A 23,461-nucleotide genomic window follows, 5' to 3' on the forward strand; every position below is an offset into this window, starting at 1 on the left:
AGTCTTCTCGGGTGAGAACAAAAAACCAGTTGTACTGGCCCAGGCTTCCAGCTGCCTTGCTGTCACTATAAGATCAGAGGAAGAGTAGAGTCATCCACAAACAAAGAGCATTTGACAGGGCTCCTGACTGCGGGGGAATTGCCACTGATAGCGATGGCAAACAATGTGACAATGAGGCCACTGCCTTAGGGGACCCCATTCTCTTAACATAGCAGTCAGACAAGGCATCACCAACGCAATATCAAAAACATTGGTCCTCAAGAAAGGATTGGATAAGAAGTGGCAGGTGTCCATGTAGTCCCCATTCATTAAGCTGGCGAAGGCTGTTGTACATCCAAGTAGAGTCATATTCTTTTCTGAGGTCACATATCAATGTCTCCAGTAGAATTAAATTGTCAAGGGTGGAACAGTAGCTCCTGAAACTGCACTGGGTGCGGCTCAGGTGACCTCGGGATTCGATCAGTCAGACAAGATGGCAGTTGACCATGCGTTCAAGAGTCTTACCCATACAACTGGTAAGGGCTACACTCTGATAACTGTTACGGGTGCTACGGTCCTTGCTTGGTTTCCAGAATGGAATTAATATTGCATCCTTCCAAGTTGTGGGGTACTGTCCATCAAGTCAGATCTAATTGAAACAGGAGACAAGCTGTCCTTTCACTTCAGATCAGATGACTAAGCATGCCATAATGGATCTCATCAGGTCCTGGAGTAGTATCTCTGGCTGCAGGCAAAGCTCATTCCAGTTCCCACATGGAGAATGGAAAGTTTTATACTTCCTCATTATGCGAGAAGAAATCGAGCTTCCTCATCTCTGCAGTCCTACAGAACACCTGACAAGCAGGTGCTTGTCTGGGTGACATAGTGACAGTAAAGAGGTGTTCAGCTAAAACCTGAGCCATGTCTTCTGGCGTGTCCATGAAGACCCCATTACTTGACAAGGCCATAAGGATATGCGTACTGCCCTTGCCTGAAATCCGTCTTATTGAGTTCCAAACTTGGGCAGTGGAAGTGGACCAATTAATGGAAGTCATGAATTCCCTCCAGGAAACCCTCTTCTGTTCTTCTATCACTTGCCTCGCATGTGCTCTTGTAGCTCTTAAGGCACGAAGGTTTTCTGTAGTTCGACAGTGTTTGAAGGTCCGCAGAGTAGTTCCCATGAGCTGGACTCTGCAGCAAGCTGTTGGGTCTCATAAGTAATATGGACCACCATCTCCTGTGAACAATCCTTTTGTTCAAAAGTAGCCTGCAACTGTACTGCAACCAATTTGCCCTTTGTATCATCCATCTGCATGGTCTCCTGTCAGCCACTGTCCTAGTCAGCAGACAGATCCACATTGGGAAGCGGTCACTAGAATGTAAATGTGGAGCCACTTCCCAATCAAAAAGATCCCGCAATAGCTAGGAAACAAAAACTAAGGTCAACAACTGAAAGAGACTTCGTTGCTGTGGGAAAGTGTGTCATCTGACCCGTGTTCAGAAGACAGGTATTCTAAGAATAGATGAGTCGCTCAAGCATCCAACCCCTGCAGCAAGGGGTAACCGGGCCCCACAGAACACTGTGTGCTCTGAAGTCACCCACAACAAGGAATAGGCATGGGAGTGCCTGGGAGATTTGTCAATGTGTCTGCAGCCAAAGCATCATTAGGTGGAAGATACAAAGAATACACTGCGATATTAAAGGGTGCTTGTATGGTCATGATACAACAGGACAGGAGCGTCATCTGTCATCAATTAAAACAGCCACTCCACCTTAAGCCCTGTCTTCAGTAACATCGTCCTTACTGTATGGGCGGTAACCCCGTAATGCAGGTGTGTTGGTGACTAAGATGTGTTTCTTGTAAGTAGATTAATAACGGTTTCTCCTGGACCAGGAGCTGTAATTCTTCCAAATGTGAGTGCTATCCATTTTAAATTCTACAGTGGCACAAAAGTGTCTGTGGAAGCCATTGTTAAGCGAAGGGTGTTAATGTCTTTCTCCCTTGGAGATGGTGACCTACCAGGAAGGTCAGGGGCAACATTAGCCAGTTCCTGGCTCTCTGGTTCCTCCAATTTACTTACTTATTTATTTATGTACATCAAGTTCCCTGGGTCCAAATTGAGGAGCAAATCTCCAAGGTCATGGTACATGTTAATACATGAAATTACAACGTAAAAGTAGTAACAAATAAAAATAAAATGATTATGAACCCGAAAAAAGCCAAGCCATAAGTTTAAGTAAACACAATGAACAATGCAACAAGAATCAGCTTAATTTTTCAAGGAACTTCTCGACAGAATAGGACTGACCCATGAAGAAACTCTTCAGTTTCGATTTGAAAGCGTGTTGATTACTATTACGATTTTGAATTCTTGTGGTAGCTTATTGAAAATGAATGCAGTAGTATACTGCACACCTTTCTGCACAAGAGTTAAGGAAGTTCGATCCAAATGCAAGTGGATTTCTGCCGAGTATTAACTGAGCAAAAGCTTGGTAATAAGCTGATATTGTTAAAAAGAAACACTGATTGCATAGAAATAGGTCTAAAATTGTCTACATTATCCCTTTTCCCTTTTTATAAAGCGGGTTTACTACTGACACTTTAACCGTTCAGGAAAGTGACCATTTCTAAAGGAAAAATTACAAATATGGCTAAACACAGGGCTAACATGTGCAGCACTGCACTTCAACATCCTGCTAGGCATTCCATCATATCCATGAGAGTCATTAGGCTTCAGCGATTTAATTATTGACTCAATCTCCCCCCGTCTATATCACAGATGAGTATTTCAGACATCAACCTCGGAAAGGAATTTGCCAAGATTCCCTGTAGAAACTAAACTTTTATTTAATTTACCAGCAGTGCTCAGAAAAGATTGTTAAATACTGTACATATATCTGATTTAACAGTAACAGAAATACTTTTACTATGAACTGACTTTATATTGTCGACTGTGTTGCTGACGAGGCACTTTCTTCACAACATATGGTTTTAATTTTATCCTGTGAATTAGCTATTCTATTTGCATACCACATACTTTTTGCCTTCCTAATAACATATTTAAGCATTTAAAGTTAAGGGTGTTTTGCCACTCAGCCTCATCTGGGTAGTCATCTATGGCCTTACAGCCCAGAGGCTTAGATATTTGGTTTGAATTAGCAGTTTCAACTACTGAGTGTTCCATTAAGAAGTCGACTGATACTTTTTAGAGACCCAGCAATGTCTTCCAATGCCTTGATTGTGAATATAGTAAATATAAAAAGGGGAGACCTTCTCACAGGTTGATTACAATGAAAGTGTTATGGCACACTGATGCCTTGTTACTATGATTCTGAGACTTCTTTTCAGGAGGACTGACCAACTGAGCTCTCTTTGATGAGTAGGTGTAGGTACTACCTGGCAGTTCACCCATCCCATCAGGAGTAGCAGTTTGATGAGACTGTTCCATAGAGATCCCACAAGATGCTGGGGAAACAACTGTCGAACCAGGAAGAGCCCTGCATGCCTGAGGAAGCCTTATACAACTGGACGGCAGCAGATACCCCAGAGGTTTCCTGCTAGAGACTGTTTTACCTCAACAGCACGTAGCACACCTTGAGGTTGAGGATTTTTTTATAGAGGTGCGTACCTTCCTCATGGTCCAAGTCCGTGAAGCCAAGGCTTCTCCAAAACACACAAAATTACACCACTGTGCCGCACAGTGGTCGCTGAAGCATGCCCAGAGCTTACGGTGATAGCAGACTGGTGCTGCTTACCAGTCCCCAGCTGAGGAACCCCAGAGTTGTCGAGCCCATACTCAGCAAAGGAATGCTGAGCTCCTGAGTGCAAACCCTTCTAGAGTTGCACCCCATTTTTGGAGCACCTCCATGTAAGTATCTAGAACTTATTTTCTAGTATCAGTCCTCCAATTTTAACATACTGTATAGCCTTTAGATGACACTCCAGTCACAGGAATGATGACATACACAGCACGTTGGAAAGAAAATGTCACCCCCTAGAGATCCTCAAATTCTGCAGATACATAGAAAGCATAGAAACAGTTCTAATACTCAGAGAAATTTTAGTTTGAGCAGTTTGTTCTATTCTCTTGTCTATAAGCTTTGAGGTAATTCAGCACATTTTCTGTCTTCCTTGTCTTTAACCAAGGTATGCTCATTTCAGTTTCTTTATGCATTTTTAATAGTCATTAACAACTTCACAAATGTTTTATTTTCGAGTGTAGCTACTTTAAGTCACAGCAGCTATCCTAGAATGAGCAAGATCTCTTCTTTTTTTTTGGGGGGGGGGGAGGGGAGATTTCTGTACCAGAGCTAAATTTTATTTCATTTTCCCGATACTATTAGCTGCCCCCCCCCCCCCAACCGCATGTGTGCACATACGACCAAGGAATCCAACTGTTTAAATAGTGAGAAACTTCTTAAGATACAACTGGGATACTAAATGCAGTCTCTCATTCTTTCTGAAGACAACATATGAGGTTTAGTAGCATCTGACCTGGTGAGAGAAAAAAAAAATAAAATAAACAAATAAATAAATTATACATCTTCTCTCATACAGGCTTATAGGAAATGTTCTCTTTTAGTTTCATAAGAAGCCTATCAACAATGGAATTCAATTCATGTAGATACAGAAAAGCAGAACTACACATGTCAAATATGGTGATATTTTATTTCAAATGATACAGATCCTAACCTGTGCATGAAACAAATCAAATATCTTCAAAATGATTATTCCAGCATCCTATACAAAGAAACCATCAGGAAAAGTGTGAAACTGTTTACTTGGCATATGGTGTGTGTGTGTGTGTGTGTGTGTGTGTGTGTGTGTGTGTGTGTGTGTGTGTCTTCCTCATATACTGGATGGGTTATGACCAAATTTGACACACATACTTTTTGCTATATGGGAATTAGCAGAGTGGAGGTTAGAAGCTCCTATCTCCAATAGAGAGAGTAAAAAGAGAGGAGTGGACGAGATGGGCCAAAAGTGGGTGAATGAGAAGACAGACAGAGAAGGCTAAGAATGAGATATTCATGAACAGGGAAAGGATGAGATGGACGAAGATGGAGGACATGGCCACAGAGATGAGGACACAATACAGACACTGCGGAAGGTGAGATAGCCAGAGAGACGGGGGTGAAGGAGATGGACAGACACACAGTACAGGTTTTAAATGGATCACAGATACATCTACCGTGCTGAAAATACATCCCAATATTCCTTACAGCGTAAGGAAAGTTCTAACAGTTCAGAACACTTCGGACAGCATTCAACTGATATGTGCTATTGACTACAAAATCAAAATGATACCTGTCAACATAGTACTGATGTGTTTTCATAGAGACGTCACAAAATTAGCCGCACCTGACTTTGTGAGGCAGCAGCTTCTTCACACTGCATCTGCCACAATATTAGGATTAGATCTAAAGCAATAACAAGTGGATAACTTTTGCTTATTTGTTGTAAAATAGCATGCCTGCACCAATACAAATGTTGTCCACTGTTCAAGGCTCACAGCTGTGGGTTATGAGGACACTGGCCAATTTGATTGAGGCCATCGTCTTGACAGAAAGGGGTAGGATAAAACAGTATACATCCCACAAACACCACTTATTTGAATAGAGTTTCCCTTTGCAGAATTTTCGCTATGGATAATTCATAACTTCTACAATGCAGTCTCGATTACATGGGAATGACATTTTCTTAATATGGCACTGCAAAGACAGTTCACATTACTTCATTAACAATTATAGATTGTAACACATAAACACTCAATATGTCCTGCACATAGAGACGGAGAACGAGGTGGACAAAGAAGGGAGAGGAAGGGAGGCAAGAGGAGATGGCTGCAATGTGTGTGTAACTCATAAGCAGGTGAAGTTGCGGGGAAGAGGGGGGGGGGGGGGGACAAAATATATGGAAACACAACTAAAGGCAAATACTGGTATTGCTGACGTATTCTACTGCCTTTTTGTAGCACGAAGGAATTGAGATTGAGCAATCACCAGTGAAGGCTGTCAATGAGAAATCTTCAAATATATGTTTTACGGTTTGCCTAGCAATTGCACAATCACACTTGGAAGATTTTTTGCCTTTTTTTTTCCCCCCCCACCTATACAATTAGTCAGCACATTAACGCAGTTTGTTCGCATTCTATTTAGCATGGGCCAGATTTTGCAAGGCTTTTCAACTGCTCAAATCCAGAAGGTGTGCTGGTAAGGCGAGGGATGCTAGATTGATCCACTCCTCTTTCCAGTGGTTCACTAGATTGAATCTATTGTCATCCAAAATCTTTAGGAAATGTCTGTTAGAATGCAGTCTGGTTCTCTCACTATTGGGGATGTGTTGAAATATTTGTAAAAGAGGGTTGTCCTTGATCTTTCAGAGTTCTCTATTGAGCAATTTCTCTCATGCAGATGGGAGAGGAGCTACATTGCTTAGTGAGGGTAGCCAATGCCTTGGGGTCACCTTTATTGTGCCTGTTATAAGGTGCATAGTTTGATTTATGCTGGATAATGTTGTGATTACTGTGAGTACTGTTATACCAAACTGATGCACAATATCCCGCTACCAGATGGACTAGATCAAGTCCATGCTGTGAGCCAAACTGGTGCACAAAATTCTATTGGATGGACTAGACATAAAGCTGAAGGCCATACTGTGGTGTCTGAAGACCCTCATGATCGCCAGCAGGTTTTTGCAATATGTTGTTGTGAGTTCTAAGTTTGGCACCTGTGCTTGACAGATGATTCTTGAAGCTCAGTGATCTGCCAAGGCCAACTGTCAGCAAATCTGAACTTCTGTGAGGAGGTTTTGGACATATCAGCTATATAAATGCTGAATAACAGGGAGGTAATGCGAGTTAACATCCATAGTAGAATACAATATGTACACCCTACATAACACTAAATGAATTAGCACATTTGAGCTCTGACTTTACATCACATGGTACAATTCCAACAAATTGGAAGAAACTAATGTATCGTTACACGCAACAAAAATTTTAATAAAATGTGAACTATGTACCTTGCATTACATCATTCATACAGTGATTATACAGTGAGAATAAAAATTTATCACAATTTTTGTTCTAGTAAATGCACATCTTCAATTATTTGTATCTATTATTTCTATGACTCAACAGATTCAGAGTATCATGAACTCGACAAGCAACTGTCATCTTTAATCACAAATGAAATTTTGGATAGTCTCAGGAAAAGTACCTCTCCATCAACTTTCATGTAATGATATGAGAGCTTCATTTGTCAAGTAGCTGATAATGGCTAAGGAAAAACTGAAAATAAAAAATACAATAATATTGTAGTAATAAATCTCTGTGTCTAGAAAAGGTGTGTACTTTACTTGTCTGAACAGGTTACAAAATAATTCTGAAGTGATAAACAGTTGGGGGTCACTTTGAGTGCTCCTGACGAGGTATTCAAGCCAAAGAGGTTTAAATTAGCTCCCAGAAAAATCTAAAAACTTTATCCCACAGATTATTTAAAAATATTGTTGTATCGCTTTGTATCAACCCAGTTATTTCCGTTTAATTGTCTGGTAAGTAAAATGCTTTTTTTGTCATAGTCTAATTTTTATATTATCATTTTAAATAAAATCACTGAACACTTTCGCATGTGACTCAGTACATTCTGCATATGCCATAATGGATGCAGAAGTGATAATAAGACTCTCGCTTCCGATGTTGCTGACAATACACATGATAGCTTTAAATAAAACGCACACACCTATACACAGGGGTCCAAAAAAATGTATCCACCGTTTAAAAGTCCATAACTCGCAAAATAATTGACGGAGTTGTCTCATTTTTGGTGAAAGTGTAGCTTAAAGTCCAACTTAAAGATATCACTGTATCTGTTCGAAATGGTCACCATTAACATCCACACACAAACGATGCTGCCGAACTGCGGCACGAACTACTGACTGCAACGTGTCGAGTTGGATATTTGCACATGACTGTACGATGGATTCTCGAAGTTCATGCTGTTGTGGAGCATGCTTTCCAGCCAGGGAACCACAGTATTCGTTTTGAGGAGACGCAAGTACTAGCGGCTACAAGCGGATACTACGAAAGGCTCTACAGGGAGGCAATCGAAATCGCTAAACACCCAAATAATTTCAACCGGGAGGAGGAGGGCGTGAAATTAAACGGGATATGGATGTCGGTGTTATAGAAGATGTGTACCACCCGTCCACTACTGGGTGATGGCGACGGCGACGGACAGCGGACAATTGCACTGGTGTTTTCAAAATACGTGACGTCACACCGCGGCGCGGGAGCGTGCGGACACGGAATTTAGCGGCAGTCAGTAGCGAGCCAGTGGGTGTGTTGGACCTTCCATCGACCTACGGACCCCCTTGAAGATGTCTCCCGCAGTCGGAGACGAAACGTTGGGAATTGAGACAAAATTCATCAACCGACCACGGCATAACAGCCCGGATAATTATAATGGAGCAATATCTCAGTTATAGCTATTTACCTTATTTACATTTTGTTACTCCAATGATCAATAGAAATAGCCACAAATTGTTAGTAGGTAGCTCAGATGTGTTTTGTAAACAATTGTCTCTACAAGGGGTTAGGGAGATACTAATGTATCAGCACAAACTTATTAGTTATTGTAAAGTGCATAGATATGTTTAGAAATTATGGTATGTTCTGAGCCATGTTTACCCAGACAGGCAGAGAGAGGAGGGCAACTGATGATATTGCACATACAGCAGCTTACTTGCTCACCAGCATTCATCATAACAAAACTATTGATAGGCTATATGAGTGCATACATGCATTACATATAAAAAGCTACAGATCAGTCTGCCACCACAGGCAGCTCCCCCCCCCCCCGCCCCCCCCCCACACACACATATTCATTGTCTTCGTCAATTTACAGCCAAACTATTACCTCCCAACCTAACATTGACCTCCAGCACAGCTACTGCAGATCAGTCTGTCATTACAATCATTCCCCCCCCCCCTTTTTTCCACATTCATCAGTTTTGCTAAGTAACAACAAAATTATGAATATACACAGCAAAAGGTGACTTCACAGAAGCCATCAACATTAAGTCATGGGCCAAAGCCAATGACTCTTATCGAACTTGCTTCTTGACCCTGGACTTTTAACTATCTCTCTCACCACCACTGCAAATCAGTAAGTTGGTTTAGGTGACAGACTGATCTGTAGCACAACCCGAGATCTAGGTTAGGATGCAAGGTAAAAATTTGGTTGAGAGTTGGCAAAGCCAACGAATGTGAAAGCTGAAAATCTAGTTTTGTTAAAAAACTGATCAATAGCGAAGCCTAATGTTTGCATAGGCACTTTATTGAAAAATGTAGCCTTTACCATGTCCTATGGTAACTCCTCTTTAAGGAAATTTTCATTGCCCAAAAACATACTTAAGAATTTTACATGGTCCTCACCATGAGCATCTTTTAGACATTTGTTTCATGAGTTAGGCTTACTGACTACTGTTTCACAGCATATTTATTCAGGGGAGTTTGTTGTAAATAACCTATTAGAGTTCAAAAGTAACAAAAATGCACATAATTACAGTACCAGGAGAAAGAATACATTCATTATTCCACAGTAACATTGTCTTTAGCACAAACATGAGTGCACAATGTTGCCAACATTTTTCATTCCTTAAGCAGTGCTATAAAATGTCTGACAGACAGCAAAGTTAAATTTTAAAACAAACAAAAAGTCTATCCTCAGCAACTCCTCCTACTCCACAGAAGAATTTCTACATATATAATATGTAAAAGACAATGAGTAGGAATTAATGATTCACATATTTATTATGAAGAGGGGGCGGGATATATAAGTAGCAAGTAACCATATTTATATATGAATGTGTAATATTAACATAAGATCACTCATTCTACATCATTGTGTTTAATCATACAAAAGATCCATGGCACATAAAACATAACACAAAATATCAATTTCTGATCTTACAATTTCTTGTTTTTCTCAAATGAGGGGCAAAATAATCTATGACGATATTCGTACAACTCAAAAAAGTATGGCACTGTTTCATACACCTAAACATCTAATAAAACACAGGTTGGTGTACAAACGACATGTGTAAAAAGGCTTGAGGAAACAGATAAATGCATTCAGCAGTATTTCGTGAAGCAAGTGACTATAAACCTCTTACAAAAATATAACTCAATACAGGATTATTATTATTATTATTGTCATCATCAGTGATCAAAAGAGCATTCGAGCCACTGATACTCATAAAAAAAGTTAAGAAAACTCTTTAATTTCCTAGTTTTGCAGTAAGAAACAGTCACACAATTCACTAATAATTAAACTGCTTGGGTAGCAAGAAATATGCATTCTTATTGGTGATGGGGGTGGGGTGGAGGGAGAGATACTTAAAAGGCGCAAAGACAGAAAAAACTGGCTTTACTATAGAAACAAATAGTTGGGCAGTTTATACGTTGTATTTTGTCAAAGTCATTTTTAGAGACAGAAGCACAAATAATGAAACTAATGTTGATTTTAAGGAATAGAAGACAGTGCAACACAAATTTTCCAGGTTATTGATTATATTTTAAACTATTTCAGCTACAGTAGCAAGTCTACTGTTCCAAAATTAAAACTACTTTATGATATTTTTGGGTGAATCCGAAATAAATTTCAATCCAATCACGTAAAGATACCAACCGGAAATATGTGAAATAACGCACAGTTGGAATTAACATGAACAAAACTATCGAAGTGTCCCTGAGATATTCCACAAGAAGTGCACATGACTGGTATGTGTGAAGCAATAATCTGAGTTAAAACTACAAAAGCTACATCTTCAAAAATGAAGGAACTCAAAAAATTAGCACTGTACCTGATTTCCATCTTCCGTTGTGGGTGGCTGTTTCTCTATTCGTTCAACGGAGAGAAGCGAATGTAGAACTTCGCTAGCTTCTTTTTCTGCTTCGTCTACTTCTTCCATTATTCTGCTGCACAATCTGCGCAGGTACTAACACCTGTTTAATACAAAATGACACAAAAGACCTTGTCATTTCAATAGAATTATACTGCTCTTGAAAGGTACTCTGATAATTCATTCGAAGTTTTACAGTAATTTTATTGACACGGCGACGACGGTCGCACTTACTAAGCATCATATTTAATAAACGAAATCTGAAATGCCTCACGCCTGCGAATTATTAAATATCCGCCACACCGTTCAATAATGACCCTTACTGTCACACACAATGGTCCAAAATGGCAAGACAAACAACTGTGGCACACAAATTTGATCTTTATGTCATTTCATAAACAAACGAATTATTTACCTCGTGGCGTGGTATGTTACGGTGGCAGAGTATTTAGATCTCTACCTGCGAAAGAAATTCACTTTTCAATCACTGCTGTGAAGTCAAAAATTCTCTTCAATAGAAATACTAAACGACGCCAGCAAATTAACGCTCAGACGGCAACATGGCGATAATGAGGAGAACTGTGCGGCATCTCCCCCACTCCACGGCAGCGCGACTTGCCCGTTTACGATAAGTTCTTGTATTAAAACTGCCCTAAACGAACTTTGAAGGTCTAAAATAGAATGCAGAAAATTGCATACGTTTATTTTCTAATCAGTAAGCATTCCACTAACGATGCATGAATAAATATCAATAAATGCATGTAAAATGAAAATACTCTAGCGGCATTATATGTAGCAAAACGTTGACTACATATGATACGAAGTTATCATACGTTCAATTCGTACGCTGCGTTTGATAGAACTCAATATAAGATTAACCTTTCAGAGGCTCTTCTCGTTATTTTCAGTACATGACTTCATAAGCCGCTATATAGTACATTTAACAAGCTTGGTGACCCAGTTTCAACTATTGTGTTTATTGCGCAGCCGTTCTTGCGTTAAAGGTAAACTAACGTCTTCTTCTCCTTTCTTTGTAGTATGTAAACAAAGCTTCGATTCATGCGAGATTATACTTTCTCATCACTATTATATTGGCCAGCCTGTCCAGAAACGTCAATATTACAGTCGGAGGTCATTGACTCTTCAGTGCGTACCCTATCACAGTATTCTGACCAGTGCAGAATATGCTCAATACAATAGACTTACAAATGACGTTTGACAACATTTAAAACCACTTGTCCGTAATAAGTTTGGAATATCGTTTTATCATTTCGTTGGCTCTCCTATTTCGACCGATGGAATGTGGCAAATAATGGTAGCATAGGCGAAGCTCTCACGTTAGTTGCCGTAAACATGCTCTAAAAGTTTGTGGACAAAATGTGCCCAGTTTCTAGATTGTAGGTTTTCAACGTAGCTGTAACCTCAACCCAGGCTGATCCCTGATGCGCAGGTGACGATGAAAATTCTTCTAGGCTGTTAGGTGAAAAGTAACATATTGTGATGTACTGATGCATTAAGAAGCATAGATTCCGTAGTCGACGACAGAATCGTTATTAGTATATACATGTGGGAGGAGGGGAGGGAGGGAGGAGATAAGATACATGTTCATTCCACATGCGGTATCATCCGTACTCACGGTCCAGCGCGTAATTACTGTGCCACTTACCCAGGTTTTACCTTGCGAACCGGAGATGATTTTTTTTTCCTGTCCGTTTTAGAGAAGAAGCTACTGATTTCGATTAACCAAATATATTATTTTCAATATACATTTCAAAATCTTTATTTTCAAGGAACTAAGATTCCTCTTCTCTAGAAACAAAAGACCTTTTACGAGTTGATCCGGATTCGTGATCCCAGCGTACAATTATCTGCATTTTATTAGTGGCTTTTCTTACACCAGAAGCGACATAGGTTTTTACAGAAAACTTTAGATAAGTAAATCATTTAAGAAAGACTTGGATTACATTTTTGAACCATTTAAAACCCTCTGAGTGGAAGTTTAGATCAAGCCATAGGTGGTTGTGAGGTGTGCTCTCCGTACCATAATCTGGGCCCACTCATTCTGGTTAGTTTTTCATTGTTAAGCAAACCTTATGAAAAGTTGCAAAGGAGCAGTTGGCACAGTGCGTAAAGCAGCTATTGCTATTTTTTCAGAATATCGAAAACTTCTTGACAAACGTCCTGATATTTTAGAAAAAGGCAACAGCGTAACATTAAGAATTACACCGTATTAAGATAGTTGGGCTAGTCTTCCTTAAACAAAGGTATTGTATGCTTGTGATTTGTGCATTCGTACTGCCAAACGCCTCGCATTCCAAAACAACGCACCGCGATAATAGTGGACAGCAAGAAACAGATCTCTTTAGCATGTGAGCTGCACAAGTTGTTCAAGTGAGACAAAGTCAATAATGTGTGTATCATTTCACAAACACGGGATAGGTCGCTTTCCTGACGTTGTGATTCTACATTCGTATTCTCTGCTAGGAAGGTGTCAAACTGCTATTTGAAAACTGGGGACAATATGTGCAATAAAATATATTATGGAGATTTTATAATGTCACCTTCGAAGCAAATCCTTCCATGTCGCGTTGTATTATGTTAATGACTATACTAACATTATTTATGGATTACGTCATTTATGGATTACCTCTCGACACTCACTGTTGTTGTTGTTGTTGTGGTCTTCAGTCCTGAGACTGATTTGATGCAGCTCTCCATGCTACTCTGTCCTGTGCAAGCTTCTTCATCTCCCAATACGTACTGCACCCTACATCCTTCTGAATCTATTTAGTGTATTCATCTCTTGGTCTCCCTCTACGATTTTTACCCTCCACGCTGCCCTCCAATACTAAATTGGTGATCCCTTGATGCCTCAGAACATGTCCTACCAACAGATCCCTTCTTCTTGTCAAGTAGTGCCAGAAACTCCTCTTCTCCCCAATCCTATTCAATACTTCCTCATTAGTTACGTGATCTACCCATCTAATCTTCAGCATTCTTCTGTAGCACCACATTTCAAAGGCTTCTATTCTCTTCTTGTCCAAAATATTTACCGTCCATGTTTCACTTCCATACATGGCTACACTCCAAACAAATACTTTCAGAAACGACTTCCTGACATTTAAATCTATACTCGATGTTAACAAATTTCTCTTCTTGCCATTGCTAGTCTACATTTTATATCCTCTCTACTTCGACCATCATCAGTTACTTTGCTCCCCAAATAGCAAAACTCCTTTACTACTTTAAGTGTCTTATTTCCTAATCTAATTTCCTCAGCATCGCCCGACTTAATTCGACTACATTCCATTATTCTCGTTTTGCCTTTGTTGATGTTCATCTTACATCCTCCCTTCAAGACCCTGTCCATTCCGTTCAACTGCTCTTCCAAGTCCTTTGCTGTATCTGACAGAATTACAATGTCATCGGCGAACCTCAAAGTTTTTATTTCTTCTCCATGGATTTTAATACCTACTCCGAATTTTTCTTTTGTTTCCTTTACTGCTTGCTCAATACACAGATTGAATAACATCGGGGAGAGGCTACAACCCTGTATCACTCCCTTCCCAACCACTGCTTCCCTTTCATGTCCCTCGACTCTTATAACTGCCATCTGGTTTCTGTACATATTGTAAATAGCCTTTCGCTCCTTGTATTTTCCCCCTGCCACCTTCAGAATTTGAAAGAGATTATTCCAGTCAACATGTCAAAAGCTTTCTCCAAGTCTACAAATGCTAGAAACGTAGGTTTGCCTTTTCTTAATCTAGCTTCTAAGATAAGTCGTAGGGTCAGTATTGCCTCACGTGTTCCCATATTTCTACGGAATCCAAACTGAACTTCCCGAGGTTGGCTTCTACCAGTTTTCCATTCGTCTGTACAGAATTCGCGTTAGTATTTTGCATCCGTGACTTATTAAGCTGATAGTTCTGTAATTTTCACATCTGTCAACGCCTGCTTTCTTTTGGATTGGAATTATTATATTCTTCTTGAAGTCTGAGTGAAATTCGCAATGAAATTCAACTGAGACGTGTTCATGGTATTATAAGGTATGCACAATTTAATACTTTTCAGTTACATTTTTCACAGAACGTTCTTTTCAGTACCAGCATAGCGATTAACGATTATATACCCGAGAAATTTTACTGGTACAACCAGCAGCTGTTCTCGTTCTGATCTCGAATGCTTCCGACATGAGGCGATCCACAGGAGGTACGCGGGGGTGGGGGGAAGGGAATATGATGTATTGTTCTCGGTTATGCTGTTCGAACACTCGGAATCGGTAATCGAGAATACCTTGGAATCGAAAACTTCTTGGTTTGTCCGATAGTTAAGGACGTGTATTACCTAGCATGATAACCATCTACTCTGGAATCGAAAAATGTTCGCATTCCATGTATCAATTAAATATTTGATTAGTTTGCGATGAATACGAGCCTGGAGACGGCACATTCAGTAAATTGTGAAGTTTGCAGGCAAACTTTTCTATAATTTCAAAGTTTTGAAGTTTAACAGGCGACGAAGTTTCTTCTTAGCACTATGAATACAGAATGGAAACGTTGAGAAGTACTTAGTGCTCTATTTTCGGGAGTATACACTGCCTAAAAGAAAACGATCATCATCGAGGACTGTGATCAGTGGCAGCTGAGGGGTTGTAGTGTTACTGATTCATTTATCATGGTCATCAGCGAACAGATGGCTCTCTGGTGGCTGCCTGTGCGCCCTCTATTTTGTTTCTGCAGGCAATAATTGTACTGAATTTTTTGAGAAGTGGACAGTGTGTGCAACATTCTTTATAGGGTGCAACCATGCCCCGCCGACGAGTACATACTCCTTTTGAACAACTCCATCCATCTGAACATCGTCGCATTACGGGCGGGCAGGCAGCTTGATGGATTGCAGCACATGCTGGACACGAGGTATCGATAATGTGTCGCTGCTTTCAGCGGTGGTCTGTGGAGCATTCCCGCATCTGTAGGCCCAGTTCTGGACGTCCATATGGTACAGACGCACGTCAAGATCAACGCATTGTGCCGGTCAAACATCATACAGGAAAGAAATCTGGGCATTTGTTGCACCTGCTTTGTCACCTACGACCACTGGGAACCGTCTGCTTGCAGCTGCCTCTGGCCAGGCTACCAGTGACACCACAACACCGCCAAGCACAGCTACTCTGGTGTCGTGAAAGAGTCGGCTGGGTAGTGGAATCACACTGTGTTGTCTTCAGTGACGAGAGCAGGTTCTGTCTGTACGCGAATGGTGGGCGTACACGTCTATGGCATAGACATGGTGAGCTGTCTGTTGCGGAATGTGTTCGCCCAGCAGGCCGTTGGTGACCGAGCGGTTCTAGGCGCTTCAGTCCGGAACCGCGCGACCGCTACGGTCGCAGGTTCGAATCCTGCCTCGGGCATGGGTGTGTGTGATGTCCTTAGGTTAGTTAGGTTTAAGTAGTTCTAAGTTCTAGGGGACTGATGACCTGAGATGTTAAGCCCCATAGTGCTCAGAGACATTTGAACCAATTTTTTGTATTCGCCCATGACACCCAAGTAGCGTCCCAGACTTCATGGTGTGGTGGGCCATCAGTTACAACTCGCAATCACATTTAGTAATTCCTGCAGGATAAAGAAACCAGTGCCCGTTACATTGCAATGGTTCTGATCTCCATACTGCTGTCATTACTTCGACAGGACGGTGATGTGCTTTTTCAGTAGGATACTAAAGGTCTACGTGCGACTGCTGGAGACGCAACGCGCTCTTCATAATGTACGACAACTGTCTTGCCCAGCAATATCACTAGATTTCTAGTCAACTGAGCACGCGTGAAACGTGATGAAAAGGGAACTTACTCTTTCTCCAGTGTCTGCAAGAACAATTGCCGAATTGCAAGAAAAGGTGCGTGGTGCTTGGGACGATCTGTTGCAGGATACTGTTCGGCACTTTACGATCGTTTTCGTGCGTGGATACGCGCTTATGTTACCACCAGCGGGGAATATGCTGTGTATTGAGGCGATTTGTTGGGCACTCATCGCTGTGACATATGTGATTCATTTGGTCTGAATTTCTTACCATGTACTCCTACAATGATGAACGAGATGTCACATCATTTATCAATTAAAGGCCTTGTCCTTGAGGGTGTTCCATTTTTTTCCTGCATTGAATAAACAACGGTAATATTCTACCTGGAAACAGTCGTGTGATTACTTGCAGCTACGCACTGGTCACCTATGTTTAGTGCTCGTAGGCAAAATAAATACCCGGTAGCTGTACCTCATATACAGAAATTAGAAAAACCCTATTTATCTAGTCTTGTAAACTCGAGTTTGCGTTATGTGTACTCTTTAATATAAATGTCAAATAGCGAACCGTTATTCCAGCAGAAAACTGCATTCGTTACTGTATTCTTCAGTTGCAAGGAACAGCTCTGACGTAGCTAAATAAGCTGGACTGGCACGTTACGTAAACAAACAGGCGTACGCATGGCGGAAATCCTTTAATAAAAATAAAAAATAAAATATAAAAAAAACCTAACGTAAGGGGCATTCAAAAAGAACGGAACCGGAGGCATAATTACAGAAACCAGTACCTGTATGTTAGAAGTATTGACCCTGTCTGTTGAGACACTTGTACCACTGTGACACAAGGCAGTGAATGGCTGTCTCATATAATTCCCGGGGCTGCGATGTTAACCAATTCTGCTCGTACAGCTGGACGTCGTCGTCCGAGGTGAATCGGAAAGTTATGCTGACGTTCTTCTTTGACGAAGATGGCCCCCGTCTGATTCACTTCCTACAGCACGGGACACCAGTGAACGCCCAGCTTTACTCACAAACCTTGACTACCCTTCGCCAAACGATCAAATCAAAACGACGAGGCAATCTCACCCGTGGAGTTATTCTGCTCCACGACAGTGAAAAGCCTCATACAGCCAACACAGTCTCGGCACGCCTGCAGAAATTCAAATGGGAGGTTCTCGGCCACACTCTATACAGTCCGTACCTCTCTCCATGTGAGTACGCCATTCCTGGTCCCCTTCAAACGGCTCTGAGGGCAAACGATCCACCTCGGACTTCGGTACTGGTTAACATCGCAGTTCTGGGAATTTTATGAGACAGTCATTCAGCGCGTGTGTCACTGTGGGACAAATCAATACTTCTAACATACAGGTACTGGTTTCTGTAATCATGCCTCTGGCTCGTTTCTTTTTGAACGCCCGCTATAGCTAAATTTCCGTCTCCATAGCCCAATTAAAATGCATATAGCATGCAATCGAGGTAGGCGTAGATTAACTGAAAATCAGTATAACGTGAGCCAGCGGCCTTGCCGCAGTGTTGACACCGATTCCCGTCAGATCACTGAAGTTAAGCGCCGTCGGGCTGGGCTAGCACTTGGATAGGTGACCATCCGGTCCGCCGAGCGCTGTTGGCATGCGGGATGCACTTAGCCCTTGTGAGGCAAACTGAGGAGCTACTTGATTGAGAAGTAACGGCTCCAGTCTCTTAAACTGACATAGGGCCGGGAGACCGATGTGCTGATCACATGACCCCCCATATCCGCATCCAGTGACGCCGTACTAATAGGCCTTCCAAGGCCTGTTCGGACGGAGAGAGAATGCGTTGTATTTTAATGTTTTTTTTTCTATCTCTCTCTGTAGGCTCCGTTAATGTATTATGGTCTTATGAAGCCACTGTTCGTCCCAAAGGAAATCTACATTTGTACATGGGATTTACACATTGCATTCCGTAACGTAGAACTTCTTCAACACCGCTTAATGATGAGTCAAACAGTGGTTTTTCTCCTCCTTTTTAGGTCTCCTGTTTCCTGAACATACATCAGGGTATACAAAAGACTGTAGGTGGTTCGAGCTAGCTCAACTTGAGCTTTAGCCCATTATGTGAATCTCGACGAAAGTAAAATACTTATTATAAATGTGATGGCATTTAATGGAATACTGATCTAACACTGAAATCGAGCAAGTACGAAGAAGACCTGTGCGAATGGTAAAATATTTGACAGATAGGCAAGATTTTGTAACTGTAATATCTCAACCTGAATAAATTCAAAGAAAGTGGGCTAAGATCTCGCGAATACCTTCTTCGAAATTGTCAAATACGATTTTTCAACCTGAAATCTATGAATATTTTTAGGGCCCTCAACGTCTCGCACCAGTAAGACCGCGCATACAGGCTAATAACAAATCATACAGCAGCACATTAGCAAGCATTGTTCTCGTGTTACACCTGTCAATGGAACAGGGAGAAATATTTACACGTAGTACAATATAACTATCGTCTGCTACCCACTCTACAATGATCACCCGAGCACAGGTGTACTTAGTGGCATAGGCTGCAACATAACTCTCTCGTTATAAGCAATTGACGCATCTGTAGCAGTGCAAGTTCTGTCCATGCAGCTGAATATCTTACTTTATTATTCGGGAATCTGTAATACATTAAACTGTTTGCAAATCGCGAGAGTGATTCCCCGATAGATTTCATTTACACATATACACCATTGTCCTTTAAAGTGCTTGTTGCCGGCCGCGGTGGTCTCGCGGTTCTAGGCGCGCAGTCCGGAACCGTGCGACTGCTACGGTCGCAGGTTCGAATCCTGCCTCGGGCATGGATGTGTGTGATGTCCTTAGGTTAGTTAGGTTTAAGTAGTTCTAAGTTCTAGGGGACTTATGACCACAGCAGTTGAGTCCCATAGTGCTCAGAGCCATTTGAACCATTTTGAAAGTGCTTGTTGCAAGTGTGGCTGGTTCAAATGGCTCTGAGCACTATGGGACTCAACTGCTGAGGTCATTAGTCCCCTAGAACTTAGAACTAGTTAAACCTAACTAACCTAAGGACATCACAAACATCCATGCCCGAGGCAGGATTCGAACCCGCGACCGTAGCGGTCTTGCGGTTCCAGACTGCAGCGCCTTTAACCGCACGGCCACTTCGGCCGGCCTGTTGCAAGTGTGTTTCGAGTGTCGGGTTTGTAATAAGGAAGGAAGTTGAGTTTTAACATCCTGACGGGGACATTAAAAACGTGGCACAACTTCGGTAGAACAATGATTTGGAAGTAGTCTTTTCAAAGGAACAAGCCCGGCATTCCCCTTGATCGATAAAAAGAAACCACTTAAACCTACTAAGGGCTAGACAGGGTTTTGAAACCGGCTCCTATCGAATACAACACCAACACTAACTCTTAACACTAACCAGGGCGTCACCTCGATGTGACACAGTGAGGCCTACGGGAAGAGACAGTTTTACATTGGAAATTTTTCGTAAGGGACCATGTAAATCATATAGATGTTAACCAAACTGTCCGTTTCCCGTCGGTATATGATGATGGCTTTATAAAAGAGGCAGCACGGATACGTCGATACGCGGTGCAATACATAAATATCCTAATGGCTCAACGATTTGCTGTTAACACATCTATAAACGATATGGCGGTCAAACTTCTCGATAAAAGCGAATATATAGAAACGAGAACTTTAAATATTCTTAATAGTTTTTTAAAGAAATTAGTTTCCTCTACAGTCTGTTTTTATATCCATCTTTATTTTTTATACTACGAAGGTTCGGTTTCGGATGTGCAGTCATTTTCAAGCAAAATGTTTAACCGTTACACATTTTCTTTTTTTGGGTGTCGAGGGGGGCGGGGGGGGGGGGGGGCAGTTGGACGGGCTTGAGAGCTATAGCCATGGTAACCGGTTTTATACAAACAGTAACACACTGTCAAGTCATTTACGAGTGTACGGTAGCACTGATATACGTATAGTGACACTTAGCGACAAACTAGTAACTTGAAAAAGGCTTCACAACCGAAACGTCGCAGCACAAAAATGTAGGAAATGAATTTATACCAAGAAGTTTGTCATGGCTGTGGACCAGTTGCAACTAAAATGGTCTTAATAGCAAACGATATTTCCAAACCATTCACTCACCTTCGGGGACAGTCTTCCGTTCCATGTACAACAGACTAATGAACAGTGTGTTGGTGAAAAAAAAAAAAAGGGCTGTGATATTACCGTCTCAAAAAAGTTTTGAATGATTCAATGAAACGTTTCTATTCGTCATTTCGATACTATGATCCACTACGAAAGCTAGAGTGCTTATGTGAAAAAAAAAGCTGTTAACTATTGGCAACATATCGAAGGCGATCATAATAGGCAGCTTACAGGCGGGTCTGCTCAACAGCTGGCCTAGAAAAGCTTGAAATATGGTAAACTTTATTAAGATGCTTTATAAAAATATCTTGTCATTGGGAACGTTAATAACGAAAACAGATACTTGGTGAGCGTCATCTATATAGGCCTGTAAGAGCATCTAGTGAGGTTTCCATATCGGATCGCTGAAAATGATAAATTTTTAGCGCCAATGTGTGAAGCAATTTCATCCATTTGCATCGCGTGAAATTTTGTAACATGAAAAGGCTGGTGTTTGTTAATTATCCCTTCTCTTAAATATCTGCAACGTTTATTGTAGGACATAAAATATATTTAGAGTTAGCTAAGCAACTATTAAAAATTACTTTCAATGATACATATGTTGCGTGCGCCTTCTGAAAGATGAAAAAAAATATATCTTTTAGATGCAGAGTAGCGTCTAGTTTACACATCTACAGCCGTTCTTGATGCACTGCTGTCAGTCGCCTCATGCTACAAAGAAAGCCTTACTTCACGTAGTTTCCTTACTTCGAAAATTAGATTTTCGTCGGATGGGAAACATGTAAATTGCACAAAAATTGACGTCGCCACATGAAGACCTGCTTAAGCTCGTAACATTGCGATAGGTCGTGGCTTTTTCTCTTGGTGCAAGGCAAAAATATAACATTTTATGTACATATAAGTACAGTGCTCACTTAACGGCGAAAAAAAATTTGTTTTGTCCAAAACTGTGGTCAAAAACCATTCGTAATGAGATGCGTGGATGCTGCCTATTTTTTAAAAGACAAATAAAAATCTTATTGATTTGCCTCTAGTCGAAGGCAAGTTTAAATTTGGCTTATAATCGATCTTTCTTTTGTTTTCGTCGGAGCACATTGCGTACGCTGATACAAACACGTGACTGAAAGATAAGTTACGTATTAATGTTGCCATGAATATTGGACAATTGTTGACACGTCTGTAACAGCAGTAATTCGACATTCACTTGTGCCACATTGTCCATAATCTTACGGAAAATACTAAAGACAGCCATTAAAGGCACCTGATCATAAACGTTCCAAATAGCAAAATATTTTAAAAACACAAGACTCAAGAGCGCAGAGTTGGAAAACATTGTTAACAGAAACTGATATATCACTATCAACCACTGTCATTTAATTTTTTGTGCGATGAGAAGAATAAATTCCTATAAACAGACTTTCACACACAAGGTAATGCCATGCAATTATATATATTCCACCTGGTGACAGTACCGTAATTAGACTTCGAGGGTAATACTTCACTAAAACAACGTTTTAAAACTAAAAAACAAGGGAAAAGAAGGCATATGATGACACATATGGCAATGGGCTGACGTCGCAGCTTGTACACTCTTATTTCGTGTTTGCGAGATCCGAATACAGGCGTTTGAAATAATTGTCGCTGAGCGGAAAATCTTCGAACAGTTGCGACTGGAGTATCGAGGAAAACAGGCGTCATATGGAGAGCTGCTGCTTGCTAAGCTCGAGATAAGGGGTAATCAATAAAAGCTGCACCATGCTCCACCCTCACAACTCTGCCGCCCTGCTGTTTATGCGGACATCGCGGCACTCCAAAATATATTCTGACACCCTTCTAAGGTACTGTTAGGACATTTAACAACAAAATAGCCGACGATATTTGTCTACAAGTGTGTATCTACGAGTTATTACGGAGGCGAGAAAAATTTTAGCCGCTTCACAACACAACACCTTTAAAACTATGCGTCACATGCACATACCATGCAGAGATTAATTTTGTCACTCAATCAATAAGGAAGTGCTCATGGGCGAGAAACTCACCCGCAACTGTGAGATTCTGATCCGTGTCGGATGACAAGCCGCTACCGCTGCTTCGACTTCTTTTAACAGTAGTGATGTTGTTGAACACACTATTCTGCGTGCCATCGTCCGTAGAACGCGAAGGATTTCTCTTGAAATGGTCTAAAAAGTTGTCTATTTGCGTTTCCATTTTCGTGTAATGAGACGTCTTCCCGGCGTAAACGCGGAAGCCTACCAATATTAAATATTGTTTATCATGATTTTCCTCACGTTCCGCATTCCTAAATCGTGCTTTTATCAGTCGGACTTGTCACACTCATATTTGCGCGCCGAGGCCTTTCAGCAATGTTTGAAATTTCTATTCGCTTCGGCCATACTTTTCGCGACGCTAGTATGCGCAGTTTACCAACATTGAAATACAAAACATATCTTTGCGGCACGACGACACGACACTCGAACGCGCACTGGGGAATCATGGGACACCGAAACGAGTATCGATTGTCACGGTGTTAATCGACTGTGGTTAAAAAGCCGCAATACCATGTAGATACTAGTGATGCGAAAAGTAGAACAAAAAGTTTTATTGAGTTGATTAACCTTGTCGAGCGAGGTGACTCAGG

At 41.1% G+C, this 23,461-nt stretch overlaps 2 protein-coding genes across 3 annotated transcripts in view; both read right to left on the reverse strand.

The window, feature by feature from the left end:
* Positions 1-11,453, reverse strand: part of LOC126194684 (uncharacterized) — a 34,372-nt gene extending 22,919 nt beyond the window's left edge. Inside the window, exons 1-2 of one of the 2 annotated variants that reach the window (XM_049932895.1) lie at positions 11,302-11,453; positions 10,848-10,989 (exon numbers count right to left, since the gene is read on the reverse strand). In XM_049932895.1, coding sequence (XP_049788852.1) covers positions 10,848-10,955 — 108 coding nt within the window. In that variant the 5' untranslated portion in view covers positions 10,956-10,989; positions 11,302-11,453. Of the gene's footprint in view, positions 1-10,847; positions 10,990-11,120; positions 11,210-11,301 lie in introns of those variants that run through there. The other variant, XM_049932904.1, reaches the window with a different exon arrangement.
* LOC126194677 (guanine nucleotide exchange factor DBS-like) overlaps positions 1-22,954 on the reverse strand; it is a 373,302-nt gene extending 350,348 nt beyond the window's left edge. Inside the window, exon 1 of the mRNA XM_049932882.1 lies at positions 22,863-22,954. The gene's annotated coding sequence lies outside the window, so the exon portion shown is untranslated. The remainder of the gene's footprint in view (positions 1-22,862) is intronic.
* Between the last annotated feature and the right edge of the window lie 507 nt (positions 22,955-23,461).

This window comes from Schistocerca nitens, chromosome 1 (genome assembly GCF_023898315.1).
Source record: "Schistocerca nitens isolate TAMUIC-IGC-003100 chromosome 1, iqSchNite1.1, whole genome shotgun sequence".
In the NCBI taxonomy this organism is placed as follows: Eukaryota; Metazoa; Arthropoda; class Insecta; order Orthoptera; family Acrididae; genus Schistocerca; species Schistocerca nitens.